At 41.2% G+C, this 20,008-nt stretch overlaps 1 protein-coding gene and 1 long non-coding RNA gene across 2 annotated transcripts in view; one reads left to right on the top strand and one right to left on the bottom strand.

Moving 5' to 3' along the window:
* Positions 1–6,218, top strand: part of FSTL1 (follistatin like 1) — a 61,305-nt gene extending 55,087 nt beyond the window's left edge. The window contains exons 10-11 of the mRNA XM_054481998.2: positions 547–623; positions 3,489–6,218. Of these exons, the coding sequence (XP_054337973.1) occupies positions 547–623; positions 3,489–3,533 (122 nt within the window). The 3' untranslated portion in view covers positions 3,534–6,218. The remainder of the gene's footprint in view (positions 1–546; positions 624–3,488) is intronic.
* Positions 1–20,008, bottom strand: part of LOC134739218 (uncharacterized) — an 87,851-nt gene that overhangs the window by 54,967 nt on the left and 12,876 nt on the right. The gene's annotated exons all lie outside the window — the stretch shown is intronic.

Below are 20,008 nucleotides of genomic sequence, written 5' to 3'. Positions count from 1 at the left end.
TTTATCACTGTGCAAGTTTCAGAAACATTGCTAGATGAAATGGTTGTCAACCCTGGCTGCACGTTAGAACCAACTAGAAAGACTTGTGAAAAAAATACTGGTGTCCAGGTCTCACCTCACATCAATTAAATCGGAATCTCTGAAGGTGGGAACCAGACAGCTATCTTTTCAAATGTTCTCCAGGACATTTTGATGGTATATGAATGACTTGAGAGTCATTGTCTCAGAGACATCTCTAGTGTCAGGATCCAGGTTTTCACCATAACTTTTTTTGTAGGGCCAGCTTCTGGCTGGGATGTGCTAAGCAGTTAAAGGAACAAAGGCCAGAGAGGAGTTGAGGTAGATTGCTTTGTTACAGTGTGTTACCTTGGAGGTATCAATTACACAGGGCCCCTTCATGCCTTCATACTCAGAAAATGTGGGTAATTCACCTCTCCTTCCACAAGTTAAATGGGAGATGAATTGAGAGCCTCTAGGTAGATCTTGGCGGATCCCTCTCTGGCTTACCACAGCTGCTACTGCTCTGAGCTTTGGTTCTTCTTGCAGGAAAGAATCAGAAGGGGGCCCAGACCCAGACAGAGGAGGAGATGACCAGATATGTCCAGGAGCTCCAAAAGCATCAGGTGAGTGGCAGCCTCCGTGCTGGTTCAGGTGTTGCTGTTGCCATCAGGCCCTATACCATTCAAACACTGCCCAGTGCCCCAGGAGACCAAGGAGGCTCTCTCTGTTCAATACAGTAGATCTTGAGTGATACCCCATCACCTGTACTATCAAATTGTGATACAGACAGTTCCCTGATAAAGTCCTCACAGGGCCCAGTAGGTCTCAAAACATATAGGTTACAGCTCGGTGAGTGGCTGCGTAAGGCAAAATCAGGCAGGTGGTGATTTGCAAATGAGGTGGAAGTGGTTTGCAAATGAGCATGGTTTAAGGAAGTGTGCATCCTGTCATGACCAGTGTCCAGACCCAAAGACTGTGAGCTCCTGAAAGCAGGCTCTGTAACTTGCTCATCATTGTACCTTTGCAGTCTCATAGGGCCTGGTATGTAGTCAGCACTTGGTGAGCATGAAAGCAGTGGATTTGGGCCACAGCAGAAAGGATTTAAGTTCAACATCAGTCTGGCTAGAAAATAGCCTGGGTTAACAAAGAGTCTCCTTCCCAGAGACTCAAGAAGATAATAAGAATTTTGTTCAGGTTCTATGTCATTAAGTTAAAGGCTTCCTTGGAAAAAGGGTTCTTAGCAGAATAGTGATGCTCTGACATATTGTGGAACTGTTGAACTCCTGGCCCATCCTCCTACTGGCTTATTATGTAGTCTTAATACAGGATATTGCACCTTCCATTACCTGTCTGTAGACCAAATGTAGTAGTATTAGCCTTCTCTCTGACGTAGAAGTTTTTAAGGAATATAATGGTCACAAGAACTGCTAAACTATTGATATGAAATATTTGACATGAGTAAACAGAACTATTACTATTAATAGTAATTGCTCATTTATTGATCATTCTCAATGGGCATTTTGTCATCATTGTCACTGAAAGTATAGAAATCTCATGTCGGTTGTTTAAGCAGAAGCAAAAGTTTCTAGTCTTTTGCTTTTCAAATTTCACCAGTCTTGAGTCTTCAAATGAGTTCAATCCCATGAAAGAGAAAAAAAACTTCATAGGAATTACTTTCGTCCAGGATAGAGCAGTTATCAGACAGTACGGAGTGAATTATAATAGCTAATATGTTTAAGTTTCTGTGTTTGATGTGAGTCCCCTCAGAGCAGATGCTGAGGCAAGGATGCAAGTACACATAGTTTATTTGGGAAGCAATGACAGGAAACACCAGAGGGAGATTTGGGAAATGAGTCCAGGAAGAGAAGGAAGTAATAAAGAGTGTGTATTCAGGCATGTTACCACTGTTAACAAGTGGCTCTTAATCCTATTGGGGATCTCTGGGAATGGAATAACAGTGCCTGAGTGTGGATGAAGCTGGGCTGTTTCTACAAGAACTCTCAGCAGCCTCAGCAGGCTGAGGGCTGCTACTGGGAAACATTAATTCCCTGGCATTTGTGGCCTACCAGTGTGTGTGGACAGAGTGGGCTCCAGCAGCCAGAGAAAGGCCTCAGGCAGAGATGCAGGTGCTGGCAGTAGGTAGGAAGTCATGCCAGTGTACACCGAGACATTAAACACAAAGGGGCTATGGATGGAACACCAGTGTCTGCTAGATATCAGGCAGTGTTGTCAGGTTTTAAAAAATTTATTTCTTTAATTGAGATATGATTCACATACCATAAAATTCACCCCTTTAAAGTGTATATTCCTAAGATTGTCAATCATCTCACTATTATCTTAATTCCAGAACATTTTCATTATCCCAGAAAGAAATCCCATAGCCATTAGAAGTAACCCTCCATTCTCATCTTCCTCCAGCCCTTTGCAACCACTAATCTACTTTCTAACTATAAATTTGCCTGTTCTGGACATATTACAGTGGTATCATACAACAGTATAGCCTTTTCTGTCTTTGACTTAGCATAATGTTTTCATGAATCAGTACTTCTTTCCTATTTATGGCTGAGTAATATTCCATGATATGGATATACCACATGTTGTGTTATCCATCCATCATTTAATGGATATTTAGGTTGTTTCAATTTGGGGGCTCTGATAAATAAAGCTGTTATGAACATTTTCGCACAAGTTTTTGTGTGGACACATGTTGTCAGCTCTCTTGGGTATTTACCTAGGAGTGGAATTGCTGGGTCATATGGTGACTCCATGTTTAACCTTTGGAGAAATGGCCAAACTGGTCTCCAAAGCTACTGCACCATTGTACATCTTCACCATAGAGTTCCAATTTCTTCACATACTCACCAACCGTTTTGTTATTGTTATTTTTTATTTTAGCTGTCCTAGCGGGTGTCAAGTGGTTTTGATTTGCATTTCCTGCGTGATTAATGATGTTGAGCATCTTCTTATGTCCTTATTGGCCATTTTGTGCCAGGCACTGTTGTAAGAGTTGGTACTTTATTACTGTGGTTTTGCAGTTGAAGACATTGAGACACAGAAGATTTCATAATATGCCCAAGGTCACCCAAAAAGTAGCACAGCCATGGTTGAAGCTCAGGCAGTCTGCCTCCAGAACCTGTTTTACTTAACACTTCTTTGGACTTGTTGGATTCAGAACATCTTGTAGCATTTCCATTTAACATCATTTTCTTCATTCTTAAAATGGGAACCATAATGTCTGATCTGCTTGTTTCATAGGAGTCCAAATGGAGTCAGCTTAATTCAGTAAACAGTCCCTGCATGACCATGTCATGAATAGGCCATAGTTCGTATTCGCAAGTTGTTCATTGTCCGTGGAGGAGCCCGACAAGTAAACAACTAAAATTCAGCATAAGCTTGTAAATGCCAATGCTATATAGTCTTGAGGAATAGATAAATGCCAACAGTTGTTTAATATTTCCATGACGCCTATTTTCTCTTGAATCTCAAAGGAAACAGCTGAAAAGACCAAGAGAGTGAGCACCAAAGAGATCTAATGAGGAGGCACAGGACAGTGTCTGGAGCCCAGCATCTTCTCTTCCACTTCAGCGCTGAGTTCAGTATAGACAAGTGTCTGCTACAGTCGCCAAATCACCAGTATTTGCTTATATAGCAATGAGTTTTATTTTGTTTATTTGTTTTGCAATAAAGGATATGAAGGTGGCTGGCTAGGAGGGGAAGGGCCACAGCCTTCATTTCTAGGAGTGCTTTAAGAGAAACTGTAAACGGTGCTCTGGGGCTGGAGGCTAGTAAGGAAACTGCATCACGATTGAAAGAGGAACAGACTCAAATCTGAACCTCTTTTGAGTTTACTGCATCTGTCAGCAGGCTGCAGGGAGTGCACACGATGCCAGAGAGAACTTAGCAGGGTGTCCCTGGAGGAGAGGTTTGGGAAGCTCCACAGAGAGGAACGCTCTCTGCTTCCAGCCTCTTTCCATTGCCGCCAGCATGACAGACCTCCAGCATCCATGCATTTCTTGGTCCCAATAACTGCCTCTAGATACATAGCCATCCTGCTAGTTAACCCAGTGTCCCTCAGACTTGGATGGAGTTTCTGGGAGGGTACACCCAAATGATGCAGATACTTGTATACTTTGAGCCCCTTAGCGACCTAACCAAATTTTAAAAATACTTTTTACCAAAGGTGCTATTTCTCTGTAAAACACTTTTTTTGGCAAGTTGACTTTATTCTTCAATTATTATCATTATATTATTGTTTTTTAATATTTTATTTTCTTGACTAGGTATTAAGCTTTTGTAATTATTTTTCAGTAGTCCCACCACTTCATAGGTGGAAGGAGTTTGGGGTTCTTCCTGGTGCAGGGGCTCAAATAACCCAGATGCCCCCACCCTGCCACATATTAGATGTAGCCCATAGTTGGCCCCCCTAGCTTCCAGCAGTCCACTATCTGCCAGAGGAGCAAGGGTGCCTTAGGCCAAAGCCAGGGGAAGAAGCATCTTCATAAAAAACTTTCAAGATCCAAACATTAATTTGTTTTTATTTATTCTGAGAAGTTGAGGCAAATGAGTATTCCCAAGGATGAAGACAAGTGCAGCCAAGCAGGGCTTAGGATATCCCAGCCTACCAATATGCTCATTGGCCTATGACTAACTAGGAGAGTGAGTTGGCCCTGTCTCTTCTTTTTTCTGGACCTCAGTTTCCTCAGTGAGCTGGTAAGAATGCACTAACCTTTTGATTTGATAAGTTATAAATTCTGTGGTTCTGATCATTGGTCCAGAGGGGAGATGGGTTCCTGTGATTTTTCCTTCTTCTCTGTAGAATAAATGAAATCTTGTTATTAGAACAAGAAATGTCAAATGGCCAAAAACAAGATGACCAAATTTGATGTCAGCCTGATGACCCTACAGGTTGTGCTATGATATAGAGTCCTCATGGGTAAAGCAGGAAGAGAGTGGGAAAGAGAACCACCCCACTCTGTCTTCATATTTGCATTTCATGTTTAACCTCTGGCTGGAAATAGAAAGCATTCCCTTAGAGATGAGGATAAAAGAAAGTTTCAAATTCAACAGGGGGAAGAAAATGGAGATTTAATCCTAAAACTGTGACTTGGGGAAGTCAGTCGTTTACAGTTAGTCCTGTGTCTTTCGACTTCTGTGATTATTAACCCCACTCACTACCCTGTTTAAGATGCATTTGGAATACCAAAGATTAAAGCCTTGACATAAGATCTCATTTGCAGAAAGCAGATTAAAGACCATCAGAAGGAAATTATTTAGGTTGTAATGCACAGGCAACTGTGAGAAACTGTTGTGCCAAAAATAGAACTCCTTCTAAGTAGTTTTTCTTGTTCTCATTTGAAAGGAGAAAATTCCACTTTGTTTAGCATTTCAAGCTTTTATGTATCAATCTCATCTAAAAACTCTTCAAACTCCACTTGTTCAGTCTGAAATGCAGCTCTCTGTCCAAGTGCCTTGGAGAACTCACAGCAGCACGCCTTAATCAAAAGTTTTGCCAGCCCTTGGACACTATGGGAGGAGGGCAAGAGTACCAGTTTGTTAAAAGCAAGAAACCACAGTGTCTCTTTACTAGTCATTTAGAACAGTGGTTATCATCCAAGACTACTCTACCCCGCAACATTGAACTCCCAAGAGCAAATCCACATTCCTCTTGAGTTCTGCTGCTTCTGTGTAAATAGGGCAGCTGTTGTCTATGCCATAGAATCACATGATCTGAGGACCATTCATGGAAAGCTGCTAAATAGCCTAGTCTGGGGAGTCTTGCATAAAGTTTTGCATGGAGCAAACAAACAGGATTAAATCAAGTTTGGTTCCTTCAGCCCTCTAAAAGCATAGGGCTTAGCCTGCAGGCTTCCTTGGGCTTTCTCTGTGTGTGTAGCTTTGTAAACACTATAGCATCTGTTAAGATCCCGTGTCCATGGAAACCTTCCCACATGCTGTGACTCTGGACTCTATCAGTTTTTGGAAAGCAGGGTTCCTCTGCCTGCTAACAAGCCCACGTGGACCAGTCTGAATGTCTTTCCTTTACACCTATGTTTTTAAATAGTCAAACTTAAAGAAACAATCTAAACAAGTTTCTGTCGCATATGTGTTTGTGAACTTGTATTTGTATTTAGTAGGCTTCCATATTGCATTTAACTTGTTTTTGTAACTCCTGATTCTTTCTTTTCGGATACTATTGATGAATAAAGAAATTAAAGTGATAGTTTTATTGGTTTCCTTTCCCCCAATTAAGGCCAAATAAAGTCATGAGAACATTACCCATTTACTTCCTAAGAGTGGATTTGAGTTTCAGGAGTCCCTGAAGAGTTTCTCCTGGGACTGCAGCTTGGATGGAAAGTTTACTCAGGGACTGGTAGAACAAGTTTCTTTGAAAGGATCATGGATAGTGGGTCTGGAGTAGAAGGTGATGACAAGTCAGAGTGTCTTAGTCCCTTCAGGTTGCTATAACAAAATGCCTCAGACTGGGTAATTATAGACCAGAAATGTATTGCTCACAGTTCTGAAGGCTGGGAAGCCTAAGATCAAGGTTCCAGCAGATTCAGTGTCTGATAAGAGCTTGTTGAAGCTTGTCTGCTTCAAAGAATGCACCTTTTTGATGCATCCCCACATGGTGAAAAGGGTGAACAAACTCCCTTAGGCTTCTTTTATAAGGGCACTTATCCCATTCATGAGGGTTAAAGTTTGATGACCTAATCATCTCCCAAGAGCCTCACCTCTCAATACCATTGCTTTGGGGATTCAATTTTAACATATGAATTTTGGGGGGACATAAACATTCAAACCATAGCAGGGTGCTTTCCTGTATTGGGAAGACGTTAAATTAAATGACTCCTAAATCCTCCATACGATTTAGGAGACTAAATGGCATCCAGTGAGGCTGACTGCAGTGGCCTGTGAGAAGGCAAATAAACATGGGAAGGTAGTACAGGGAACATGGAATCATTGCCAGGGACAGGCTAAATAACCTTGATGGCACTTCCTTGATACACACATTCCATGGGGGTAAACACTTCCAAGTGGGCTGAATGTTGGCTTGTTAAAACCTCTTTTGCTCCATCTTGGGGACACATGACTAACGCTTTCCAACCTGCCATTTTCATATGTATCATGCACTCTCCACTCCCAATAATTCTGCCTCCCAAAAGAGCATATTATAGTCAATGAGGTTTAAGGTTTCTTCAGGCATGTGGAAGTTTTGCTTTCCTAAAATTATAGCTGGATCACTTTGATTGGATTTGGGATATTACCCAAATGCTAATCAAATATTAAAAGGCAATCTTTTTTGTTATGTGATTGCTACAGATTACTGATCTCACAGTTTGATTCTTCAAATTTTCATTCTCAGAAGGAAATCTTAAACCCAGTTTGAAGGGTACCTTGTCCACAACCACTTTTAAATTTTGGCTAACTACTCCCAACCTTCCACCATGTTCTGGGAAAACTTTTTCTGCTGTTATAGTATGTATGTATTCAGGAAGTGCAACATTATTAAACTAAGCATAATTCAGAAGCTAAGTTTCCTTTCATCAAAATCTAATATTATGAATTGTGCAAAGAAGTATGTTACTTTGATCAGCTTTATTTTAGAGCTTCTTTATCAAGTTATCATCGTCCTCTTGAATTATTTCTGAAATAAGGGGAAGGAAGGAAGGGAAAAAATATGAATGCGTAGATAGATCTAAGCAGATGCCTTCAGAGCCCTGGAATAATCCTAGCCGGGATGTGGGACATGAAAACAACTCTGGCCTACTGCTGCTGGGGACTGTTTCATGGTGTGACATAGGAATTAAAATGTTGCTGTATGAATAGGAAGGAGGGTCTTCCTGTCAATGAGAATTAATGTTTTTCAAATGATTTAACTTTTTTACTGAAAAAATAATATGTGTACATGGTAAAAATCCAAATTGTATCAAAGAAAATACAGTGAATAAAACCATCCTCTTAGAGGGTGTGTACATTTATAAATTTGCCTATGATTGCCTGTAAAGTCAAAGAAGTTGCACCAGTATGCATGACTGCCAAAAGTACATAAACTGAGCATATCTATTTCCCTACATTTTTGCAAACATTGTGCCTTCAAACTTTTTGGCCTCTGATAGAGGAAAAATGGTAACTCCTTGTTTTATTTTTTATATTCATTATTCCTTTTGTAAGATTAAATATCATCCCATGAATAATTGGTTCTTGTCATTTTCTTTCATTTTCTTTGTTTTTCTAGTGGTTGCTGGTCTTTTTCTTACTGGTTTGTCATAGTTCTCCTTAAGTATATCGTTAGCCCTTTGTCGTGAATGTGGCAAATACTTTCTCTCAGTTTGTTTTTCTTCTTTTGACTTTATGAGATGCTTTGCCTTGTAGAAAACTTGACTCTTTATATAACCCGATTTATACATCTTTTCCTTTCTGTCTTTAAGACAAAAGAACTTTAAAATCTGTGTCACTGTTGAAACTTAAGGACAGAAAATGGCCAAAGTAGAACTCTGATGCCCTCAAAAAGCATTCAGAAATGTCCACTTGGGGAGGACAGAACGTGGCATAATGTAGTCATTGCCAGAGTCATGGAATATATAAGCTAAATCTAAGGTTGTAATTAAGGGAATAAGAACAATATAGTAGGGGATCCAAATTGTACCTCAACTATCCTTTGATCCATTCTATTCTATGATTGGTTAAGGTTAAGAGTTTTCAACTCTTTTGTAAGGAAAAAGTAGAGATGGAGATCAATATCATTTATTGTTCATTTACCAAATATTTGTTGTGTCTATACTACGTTCCAGACATTTTCTAAGTGTTTGTTCTAAGTGCTCGGACTTACCTGCGACCAGTGAAAAGACATAATGATCTCTGGCTTTGTGGAGCTTAAATTCTAGCAGGGAGAGCTAGATAATAGATGCAATAAATAAGTAAAGCTTATGGTATGTTAGAAGGTGATAAGGACTATGTATAGCAAGAGGAGGGGGACTAGGAGAGTGTAGGGTAAGGGAGTGTCTCAGTTTGTCTCAGTTTCCCATTTTAAATATAGTGGTCAGGATAGGCCTCATTGAGAAAGTGAAAAAGACTAAGCCAAGGGAATTCGATGTGTGATGTCTGAACAAGAGCATTCTAGACAAGAGAGAGCCAGTGCAAGAGTGTCAGCTTGGCAGGGCTGAAGTGAATGAGGGAGAGATTAGCAGAATACGAGGCAAAGAAGTGACAAGGCAGGGTAAGGGACTGAGGGGTGAGGAAGGTATATCTTGTGGTCCTAATAGGCCATGTAAGGAATCTGGCTTTTACTCTGAGTGAGATAGGAAGCTTTATAAATTGTTATTTGAAAATAAGTAGGATAAACTATAGGTGATCTTGTTTCTGCATGTGTGCCCAGTTATTCTCAAAAACTCATTTGATTAGGAGTTTGAGACCAGCCTGGGCAACATGGTGAAACCCCATCTCTACTAAAAAAAAAAAAATTAGCTGGGCATGGTGGCACACACCTATAATCCCAGCCACTTGGGAGGCCGAGGCAGGAGAAATGCTTGAGCAATCAGCAGTGAGCTGAGATCGCACCACTGCACTCCAGCCTGGACGACAGAGCGAGACTCCGTCTCAAAACAAACAAAAACAAACAGACACCTCGTTTGATACCTTTATGAAAACCTGAATTATGCCATCACTTATGCATTGGTGTATATAGCTACCCATCAAGTAGGTCCTTTCAAGATTCTGGTACAGAATGAGCAAAACCAGGAGTTGTTCACTATAATCCATGTTATGGAAGAGCTTTAGATGTGTAAACACCATTTGAATCTGTGAAAAAGAAATATGAGTATGTACTCGATGAATAGGTGAGACCTAGGAAGTATAAACAGATGATGTGAACAAGTAGAATTGAACAAACTTTTACTGGGTATTATGTGTCAGGCACTGGGAAGGCACTCGGATTGGAAATATAATCAAACTCAGTCTCCTCTCCTCTCTCAGGAAGACAGGCAGGTCAGCAGTCTGTTTGATATCTTGCAACCATATTATAACAAAGATAAGAAACGAGTACACGTTATGGAAACAAGAGGATCAATAGTGTGGCGTCAGCAATCGTGGAAGGTTTTTCTAGGCTGAAATCTGAACAAGTAGAATTAGCCTAGTCAAAGTCCATTCAAGAGTAGCATACGCAGAGATTCAGGGATGTGGGAGAGTCAATAAGAGCTTTAGATTCAGACCTGGGTCTGAATCCCAATCTGTTATTGACATGCAACCTTGGGCAAATCAGATTCTCTATGCTTAAATTTCTTCTTCTGTAAAATGGAAATAGTAATTTGTATTTCATAGCATTGTTTAAGGATTAAAAAAATATGCAAAAAGTTAGAAAGTGCCTGACATGCTTTGTTGTTATTATTTTCTACAGAATTAAGGTAATAACACTACTTCATAACGTTGCTGTGCTGATTAAATGAAATAAACATGTAAAGGCCCTGGCATATAGTGACTGCTCAATAAAACATAGTTGTTGCTGGCCTTGTAACATGTTGATTATATTTATAAATAGTATTTGTAAAGACCGTATCCTGAGAACAAGAGAGAGCTAATGAAGTTATAATGGCAGGAGAAAGGCATGATCAGATTCAGTTCAAGAAAGAACCCAGACCAGGGGCGGTGGCTCACGCCTGTAATCCCAGCACTTTGGGAGGCTGAGGCGGGTGGATCACGAGCTCAGGAGATCGATACCATCCTGGCTAACACGATGAAACCCCGTCTCTACTAAAAATACAAAAAATTAGCTGGGCGTGGTGGCACACGCCTGTAGTCCCAGCTACTCGAGCCCCAGTTAGTCAATAGCCAGCTGTTATCAATGCTACCTCGCTACCTCGTTACCCTGTTAATCCCCACTGCCATTGTTCTAGTTCAAATCACTATTATTTCTTGCCTCATCCCTGAAATAGCCTCCTAACTTTACTACTGCTAGGTCATTCTCCTTCCCATCTATGCTGCATCTGAGGGAAAGGGTTCTTTCTTTTGTTTTTTTTTTTTTTTTTTGAGGTGGAGTCTCGCTCTGTTGCCTAGGCTGGAGTGCAGTGGTGCAATCTTGGCTTACTGCAACCTCTGCCTCCTGAGTTCAAGCGATTCTCCTGCCTCAGCCTCCCGAGTAGCTGGGGCTTGTGGTGCCTGCACAGGCCCAGATGGGCACTGATTTTGTTGGGGTGGCTGCCAGTCTCCTTCCTGGTGGCTTTCTGAACCAGGCCAAAGGTGGTCAGGAAGCCTGAGGGGACTCCAAGTGCTCTGGGGACTCCAACACCGTGGCATGAACAGGACAGTGGACTTCCCGAAAAAGCAGCTCGCCCACCAGTGAGCTGTCACGAGGACATGCTGTCACATGACCACCTGGACATAACTCATGCTTTCTTGAGGATTTTATGGTGCAGAAAATGACAAGAATCAATGACTCAAGTTAAATGTTCAAATCATACGGTTTACTGATTGTATGTAATAATCAATGGTCATTTCTCTACACATGTAAAAACACACTCAGATCATCAAGGGGCAGCCTCACCAAGGCAATTCAAACCTTTCAGTCGGCCGGGCATGGTGGTTCACACCTGTAATCCCAGCACTTTGGGAGGTCGAGGTGGGTGGATCACGAGGTCAGGAGTTCAAGACCAGCCTGACCAATATGGTGAAACCTCGTCTCTACTAAAAATACAAACATCAGCCAACCATGGTGGCACATGCCTGTAATCCCAGCTTCTCAGGAGGCTGAGGCAGGAGAATTGCTTGAACCCGGGAGGCGGAGGTTGCAATTAGCCGTGATCGGCCACTGCACGCCAGCCTGAGTGACAGAGACTCCATCTCAAAAACACAAAAACAAAAACAAAAACAAAAAAAACCTTTCAGTCTGCGTTCTATTCATAGTCCAGGCATAGTCTCTTGTCTGCCTGTGGTGGTCTTGTCCAATGTGAGAGTGAATGGGCATATGGGCACAATGCAGCAAGGGGCTCGGAGACTGATTGGGAGGATACGTCACGCCTAAGTGGTCAACGAAGTCGTTCTTTTCTGTGTTCCATCCAGTGTAGTGGTGAACGCCTTTGTCTGATTGGTCATGCCCTGGTGAACTCCATTGTTGTTTTGGTGCACTTGTTTACCATATTTTGTAGCATCCATGAAAGTTGTTTACCAAAGTCCAAATATGTTTGGCAAAGTCCGCATAAACATGTTTTTCTATTTTATCTTGTTTTACATGTCCTGACTCTTTGACTCTTTGGTCAATACGTTCACAACTTAAACTTTTTTTCAACAATGTCTTGTCCTATGGTCAAAACATGTTTACAACTTTATTTTATCTTACACTCCTATCACCTGGATCAGCCTTCCGGAGACCAGGGGGTGGGGGATGGCTTCTCTAGGGTACTCGGCAAGGCCCATCATCAGGTGCTGCTGCTGCGAGTGGAACCTTGGAGGCACCGGTAGTAGTCATGGGTGGCCACGGGCAAACCACGGAGGGGATGGCTGCCAAGCTCTTGCTTGCCAGTGGGTAGGAACCTCAACGTGACCCTGCTGGGCCTCGGTGCGACCTCGAGTGGTGGGAAGGGGGGTGCTAGGCCACAGAGGCCATTTGCATTGGACACCAGGGAAGCAGCTCTAGGATCGAGATGCACGCACATGGGGTCTCCTGGCCTAGTTTTAAATTACGCAAGTTAGCAGAATTTGACATTTTCCAGGGAGCTGGGACAACTGGAAGCAAAATAAGTTTGCTCCAAAATTCTTCTGCAGGACTTCATAGTCAAATCTGGCAGCCAGTAATTTTTATATCGTCACATATTACATGTTTTAACTCCTTCCTAATTGACCTATATCAGAACGTGGTTCTTATTATGACTGATATTCCACTGAGACAATACAATGTAGTGTTTAACAGCCAGGTTTCCTGGGTTTAAATCCTGGCTCTGCTCCTACGTTTTATGCTTCTGGAAGTTATTTAACCTCTCTGTGCCTCAGTTTTCTCTTTAAGGTAGCTTAATAATAATACCTACCTCATTCTTTTTTTTCCTTTGAGGATTAAATGAGTTAATGTATTTTTTTTTTTTTTTTTTTTTTTGAGACAGGGCACTCTTTTGCCCAGGCTGGAGTGCAGTGGCACGATCACAGCTCACTGCAGCCTTGACCTCCCCAGGCTCAGGTGATGCTCTCATCTCAGCCTCCCAAGTAGCTGGGACTATAGGTGCCCACCATCACGCCTGGCTGATTTTTGTACTTTTTTTAGAGATGGAGTTTTGCCATGTTGCCCATGCTGTGTAACTTTTTTTTCAAATAGTTTCTGGCACATAGAAAAGTGTTATGTAGGTGTCAGGTATCATTATTACCAGTTATCAATACCTATTACATATTCTCATAATTCTCAGACTGACCCTGTGAAAAATATATTTTACAAATGAGGAACATGTAGTTTATTAAGTTTAAGGAACTTGTTCAACACTAACACAGCTAACAGGGAACACAGTCAGGATTCAGACCCAGGTCCCCCTCATGCTCATTTGGCCTCGCCACAATGTTTCCCTTTATTTTAAAGATCATCACATCATTGTGAATCATTAATTCCTAATTTGTGTTCTCTATAATGTAATTGCTGAGCACATATAACTAACCATATATTCCTTCATGTGGTTCTAATAACTGTCTGCACGTCCTTTCATTTTGGTTTCTTTTAAGTACATATGTGAGTGCAGTTCAACCCATGCCTCTGAAGTTTCCTGAAAAGTGATCCCCAGTCCACGCTGGTCTCCCGAAACATGCTATGTCCAGGAGTCATGCCAGCCAGTGTGAGTATCCCAGCAGCCCTCAGCACATACCTCAAAGGTTTGGCCTGGCAAAAACTTACCTCAGAAATGCAGATGTCTGTACAATTGCACAAATCTCCCTGATGATCCTCCTTTTTGCTGTGACATACTATGTGGAGGACTTAGAGGTAGACATAGGTCTTATCCCCATTGAAATTATTTAATATTAATCTGATCATTCAAAAAAATTGGGTTTTGAGCCCATTAAAATCTCTAGTTCCTGGACAGTTTTCTTTTCTCTTTCCTTACTGTTCCACAACTTTTTCTCTTTTCTCTTTCCTTACTGTTCCACATCTTTTTCTCTTCACTTCTATAACCTAAGCTTGATTCCTTCATGGCCCAACCTCCCAGGGAAGATACTGCCATCCTTCTCCTGAACCCCCCCAAAAAACAAAGGAAGATGTCTTAGTCTGTTCTGGCTTCTATAACAAAATACCTTAGACTGCATGGCTTATATATAACAGAAATTTATTGCTCACAGTTTTGGAAATTGAGAAGTCCAACATCAAGGTGCTAATAGATTTTGTGTCTGGTGAGGGTCTCTTTCTGGTTCATAGACGGCATCTCCTCGCTGTGTCTTCACATGGTGGAAGGGACAAGGAACCTCTCATAGGCCTCTTTTATAAGGGCACTAATCCCATTCATGAGGGCTCCACCCTTATGACCTAACTACCTCCCAAAAGCCCCACCTCCTAATACTATAACTTTGGGAGTTAGGAATTCAATATTTGAATTCTGGGGAGATACAAACATTCAGACCATAGCAGAGGAGAATCTATGTATAATGCATAGAACTAGGAGAGATTTGGAAGGTGGGTTATAGGAATAATAAAAACTGAAATCAATTGGGCAAATCAGAAAAGTTCAAGGGTTAGTCTCACCTTCTTTGAATTTCCAAGATTTTAATTGCCTTTGTTCAGTAATAGCCAGAGACTTTGACAACTATAAGAATTGTTATCCATAATTATTTTTTAAAAGATATCTCTTTCTCAGGTTCTTCCTTGTGCCAGCAAAGTGCCCATGTAACATCATGCTATGGTTTGAATGTGTCCCCCAAATTTCATGTGTCAGAAATGTAATCCCCAATTTCATATTGTATTTGGAGGTGGGGCCTTTGAGATGTAATTAGAATTAGATAATGTCATAAGGGTGGGGCTCCCAGGATGGGACTGGTGGCTTTATAAAAAAGGAAGAGAGACCTGAACTGACATACACACTCTTACCCTCTCACCATGTGATATACTCTGCCATGTTAATTTGCAGCAAGAAGGCCCTCACTAGATGCCAGTGCCATAGTCTTGGACTTCCCAGCCTCCAGAACTGTAAGGAATAAATTTATTGGCCAGGCGTGGTGGCTCACACCTGTAATCCTAACACTTTGGGAGGCTGAGGCAGGCAGATCACCCGAGGTCAGGAGTTCGAGACCAGCCTGGCCAACATGGCAAAACCCAATCTCCACTAAAAATACAAATATTAGCTGGATGTGGTGGCATATGCCTGTAATCCCAGCTACTCGGGAGGCAGAGACAGGAGAATCGCTTGAACCCAGGAGGCGGAGGTTGCAGTGAGCTGAGATTGCACCACTGCACTCCAGCCTAGGTGGCAAAGCAAGACTCTGTCTCAAAAAAAAAAAAAAAAAAGTTATTTCTTTATAGATTATCCAGTTTCAGGTATTCAGTTATAGCAACAGGAAACAGACTGAGACACATTTTACCAAAAAACAAAAAAAAATCTTGCTTAGAGGAAACCTAGGGCAGGTTTTCTCTGCTCTGAACTCCTTTACAAGTCATCCATCGCTGAAGCATCACACCAGTGAAATATACACAAAATGGACAGTTCATGAGACTTTTAATCTTCTTTCATTTTTGCAATTAAAATTTTTGAATTTCCCTCAATTTAACATGGGAGATACATAAGAGAAAATAAAAGTAAATCTTATAAATAAAAGACATAGAGATAAAGAAACAAGGTCTGACATACAGACCTAAGGGAGGCAAAATGTGGAAGCCTCTATAGTTTTTGTCAACATGCAACATACTTGATCTATTACTACCTTACTTTTTTCTGTTTATGATAGGTAGGGGTCTAGGACAAAATATCCACAAGAGAAAACCAGGAGCACCTGTGGCTAAAGGCAAGATGATTAGACTCTTGGGCAGATGTTATTCAAATCTCTTAATAGGTATGGGGATACTTTCTCCCTGCAAAGAAAGAAAGAAAGAAAACATGATAGGCCTAGGTTTTGTGTTAGAGGCAGATCCTACATTTATCTACAGTGCATTTCTTGAAGTCACACAGGAAAGAATAGCTGTACAAAGTAAATTCTTTCTTCTCCCTAAGAGTGGTAGCCCTCAACTCATTCACTGTTACACAGTTCTCCTTCATTTGTAAGATGAAATTCTAATTTACCCATTCATTAATTCAACAAGTATTGGTTGGGGAAGAATTAGAGAAACGAGAAAAGGGGAGTGGATGGGATGAAATTTTTACTAACTTTCAGAGAGAGAGAAGAGAAACAGAAGCAAAATAGGCCCTGGGCTGTAGCCTAGCACCCACTCTTGTGTCTGTTAGGCTTATGCGACTGAGACATATGGAAGAGGAGCTGATGTCATTAGGTCAGCAAATGCTACCACATTCTAGTATGCTCTGGAAGGAAGTTATCCCAGGCCAATGAAAGACTGTAGACTTTGCTTGTTAGTTTGTGAGCCCACAGGAGTAGAAGGGAGGAAGATGCTCCTGATGTACCCTAAGAAAAGGAATCAAGGGGTTGCACATTTCCATTTCAAGGTTCTAAGATATTTTGTATCTCTGGAGCCATGATAATAAGACTTGGGAATTAAGAGCTAATGCATATTCCAAGAGCCTACTATATGCCAGGAGCCAGAAAAAAGAGAATTTCATCCCTGCTTATGAGAGACTCACAGTCTTGTGACAAGATAAATAATAATGAATTTCATCAATGCAATAAGTTTGCAAATATACTCTGTTTGAGGCGCTATAGAGTGTGTTTTTCCCAGGGAGTCCCACTTCACTCCTCCAGGGGTGCCCATCACATTAGAGTCTATGTGAATAGAGCACCCTTGAGTTGTAATATGTTGTCGTGCTTCTCATCCTCCAGCTTCCACACCATAATCCATATGAATCCAAAGGGAGTTCCAGAGTTTTCCTTATTCTAGATAAGTCTGCTCCACCCTGGCCTCTACACCTCTATAACTGAGAGTGAATAATGGTACCTCAGAACTCTAATCTTGGCAATATCCTTGCCTCTCCTCCCTGCCCCTTCTCTCTGCCTCCCACACACAACATCAACAGCTTTACCATCATGGTTTGTATTGAGACCTCCAAATCTAATCTCATCACATTTTTCCCCAATTCATACTTAACCACAAGAAGCCCAAGACCCCCAGTTTATCCTTCATCTCAGGGACTCTGAGCCATATGGCTCTGTACTTTCCCTTTTCTGACCCCAAAACCCACACCTAACATTTGAAACCCTTCTATTGTGCCTTCTAGAACTTGCTATTAATCACCAACAAATCCCTTCTACTCTCAGCTTCTGTTAACATTTCCCTCACCTTCTTGTTTTCTAACTGAAACTTGGCTCCCTTCTGAGGACACTTCCTCCATAGCCCTTTCAAGTGGTGCTGGTTTTCTTTATAACATCTTTCATAAACTGGATCCTTCTTGCTCCTTCCTCTACAAACCTTCAGTTTAAAACATCATGTCATTAGACTTTGCTCTCCACTACACTTACATTACAGTTTTCTATTGTTCCTCTCCCCACCCCTACCATTCCTCGATTTTAGCTGTTGACTTTGTCAAGCTCTGCATCACTGCTTCTGTCACAACTCTTGATGTCACTGTCTCACAAATGATCTATCCCATGACCTCCTTTGGATCTTGACTTCCTCTCCTCCAAGCATTTTTTTTCTCTATTTTATTTTAGCCACTTTCCTCATGGTTAGAATTTAGATCATATCACTGGCAATAATCACGACCTCTCCATTATCTCAATTTCAAGCATCCTACTCTTCAGCAACTACCTTCTATCCTTTCAACTCGCTTTCTCTGATACTCCAATGCTAACAATGTTTTGGTTGCCATCAGGGCCTAAAATCCAATGATCCTACCACTTTTTCACTGTGCTTCTCCCATTTTGCATCCTTCATCCTCCCCAACCCAGCTTAGATCCCATGGTTGATCATTATAATCACTTTCTAGCATGCAGGTCTTCCTTTGTCATGCTTGTACGGCAAAACCTCAATATTCAATTAACCCAACTCTCCTCCCATTCTGTGTTTGCACTCAAGCAGCTAAATTAGGCTGGATAAAAATATACAACCACACTAAGTTTTCTCACTTTATTTTTTAATTTGTTTTATTATTATTATTATTATTATTTTGATACAGAGTTTTGCTCTGGTTGCCCAGGCTGGAGTGCAATGGCACGATCTTGGCTCACCGCAACCTCTGCCTCCTGGGTTCAAGTGATTCTTCTGCCTCAGCCTCCTGAGTAGCTGGATTACCGGCATGTGCCACCACACCCAGCTAATTTTGTATTTTTAGTAGAGACAGAGTTTCTCCATGTTGGTCAGGCTGGTCTCGAACTCCCGACCTCAGGTGATCCACCCGCCTTGGCCTCCCAAAATGTTGGGATTACAGGCATGAGCCACCGCGCCCGGCCTGTCTCACTTTAAATTCATGACCTTGAACCTCGAAAGTGCCTTTAGCACTACCCAGGATGCCTGGTATATTTCTTTTTTTTTTTTTTTTTTTTTTTGTAATTTGAACAATTTTAATATTCTCCCAAAATGTAGTACTAGTTTGAATCAGCAGTCAACAACGGATCTCACTGTTGTGAATTTTTCCCAAATTCTTTAAAAAATAATCTCTTCTAATTTAACAGGCAGAATTTCCTATTATTAGTTTAATAATCATTTCTTTGATTTCTAGAGAGTCTGAACTTTGCTGGCCATTTGTATTTTTTTTTTTTTTTTTTTTAGTTAGCATCTCCTACTCTCCTAGATGACTGTTTTCATTCTTTTTCCTTAATACTACCATCCCCAGCCTCACACTCAGCTGATGAATTGCCTCTGGTTTCACTAAGAAAATTAGAAGCAATCAGAAGAGAATGTCCAGAAGCTTTCCCTACCACAGTCTCCACCTTTCTGCATCTATGCCCATATACTGTATCTTACCTCCTTGTATATAATCTTACCTAAGGCAAACATTGTACTTGTGCATTAGACCCTATCCTTCTGCCTCCTGAAAGGCATTGCTCAGCAATTCTTCCCCTTCTCTTGTAGCATCAAGTTTACCCTCTCCATCTGTCCCTTATCATACTATTAATCCCATCTAAAAGAAAATGAAAAATGACACACTATAACTTCTCCAGTTAATACACATTTCTGTGCTGCCCCTCTTTGAAGCAAACTGTCCTCAGTGTTAGCATTCCAGTGATCAGTTCTCAGTGCCCAAAAGTTGCCTGCATTCCTTCAGTCAAATGATCTATTCTCAGTCTTCATCTTACTTGACCCATCAGTAGACTTCAACACAGTCAAACACTCCTTCCTCCCCGAATTGCTTTCTTCATTTGCTTTCAGGTCATGACACTTCTCCTAGTTTTTCTTCTACTTTACTGTCAACTCCTCATTCTTCTTCACTGGTTTCTCTTTGCCTCTCTGACTATAAATGTTGGAGGGTTCCAGAGCTCAGTTCCTGAACCTCTACTCTTCTTCATCTGTGTCTACTTTCTTGATGAGCCCATCTGGTCTCATAATTTGAAAAACCACCTATAGGTTGACATCTCCCAGGTTTATGTTTCAAGCTTAGACCTCTCTCCCAAACTCCAGTTTTATATCCAACCACCCACTCAGCATTTCCCCTCAAATGTTTCAAATGGGCATCTCTAATGTAATATGTCGCAAACCAAATTCCAGGACTTCTTAATCAGAATAAATGGTGGTTCTGTTCTTCCAGTGGCTCAGGGCAAAAGCTTTAGTCATCACTTGACTTCTCTCCCTTATACCCATCATCTAATTTGTCAGCAAATCATATTTGCTCTACCTTCAAAAATATATACATAATCCAATCTCTTCTCACTAATTCCACTACTAACACATTGAACCAAGACACCATCTTCTCAAAAGTACCCATTAAGATCCTTATAAAATATAAGTCACATCATTTCA

Source organism: Pongo pygmaeus, chromosome 2 (assembly GCF_028885625.2).
Source record: "Pongo pygmaeus isolate AG05252 chromosome 2, NHGRI_mPonPyg2-v2.0_pri, whole genome shotgun sequence".
Classification (NCBI taxonomy): Eukaryota; Metazoa; Chordata; class Mammalia; order Primates; family Hominidae; genus Pongo; species Pongo pygmaeus.
This window is presented reverse-complemented; position numbering and strand designations above follow the sequence as displayed.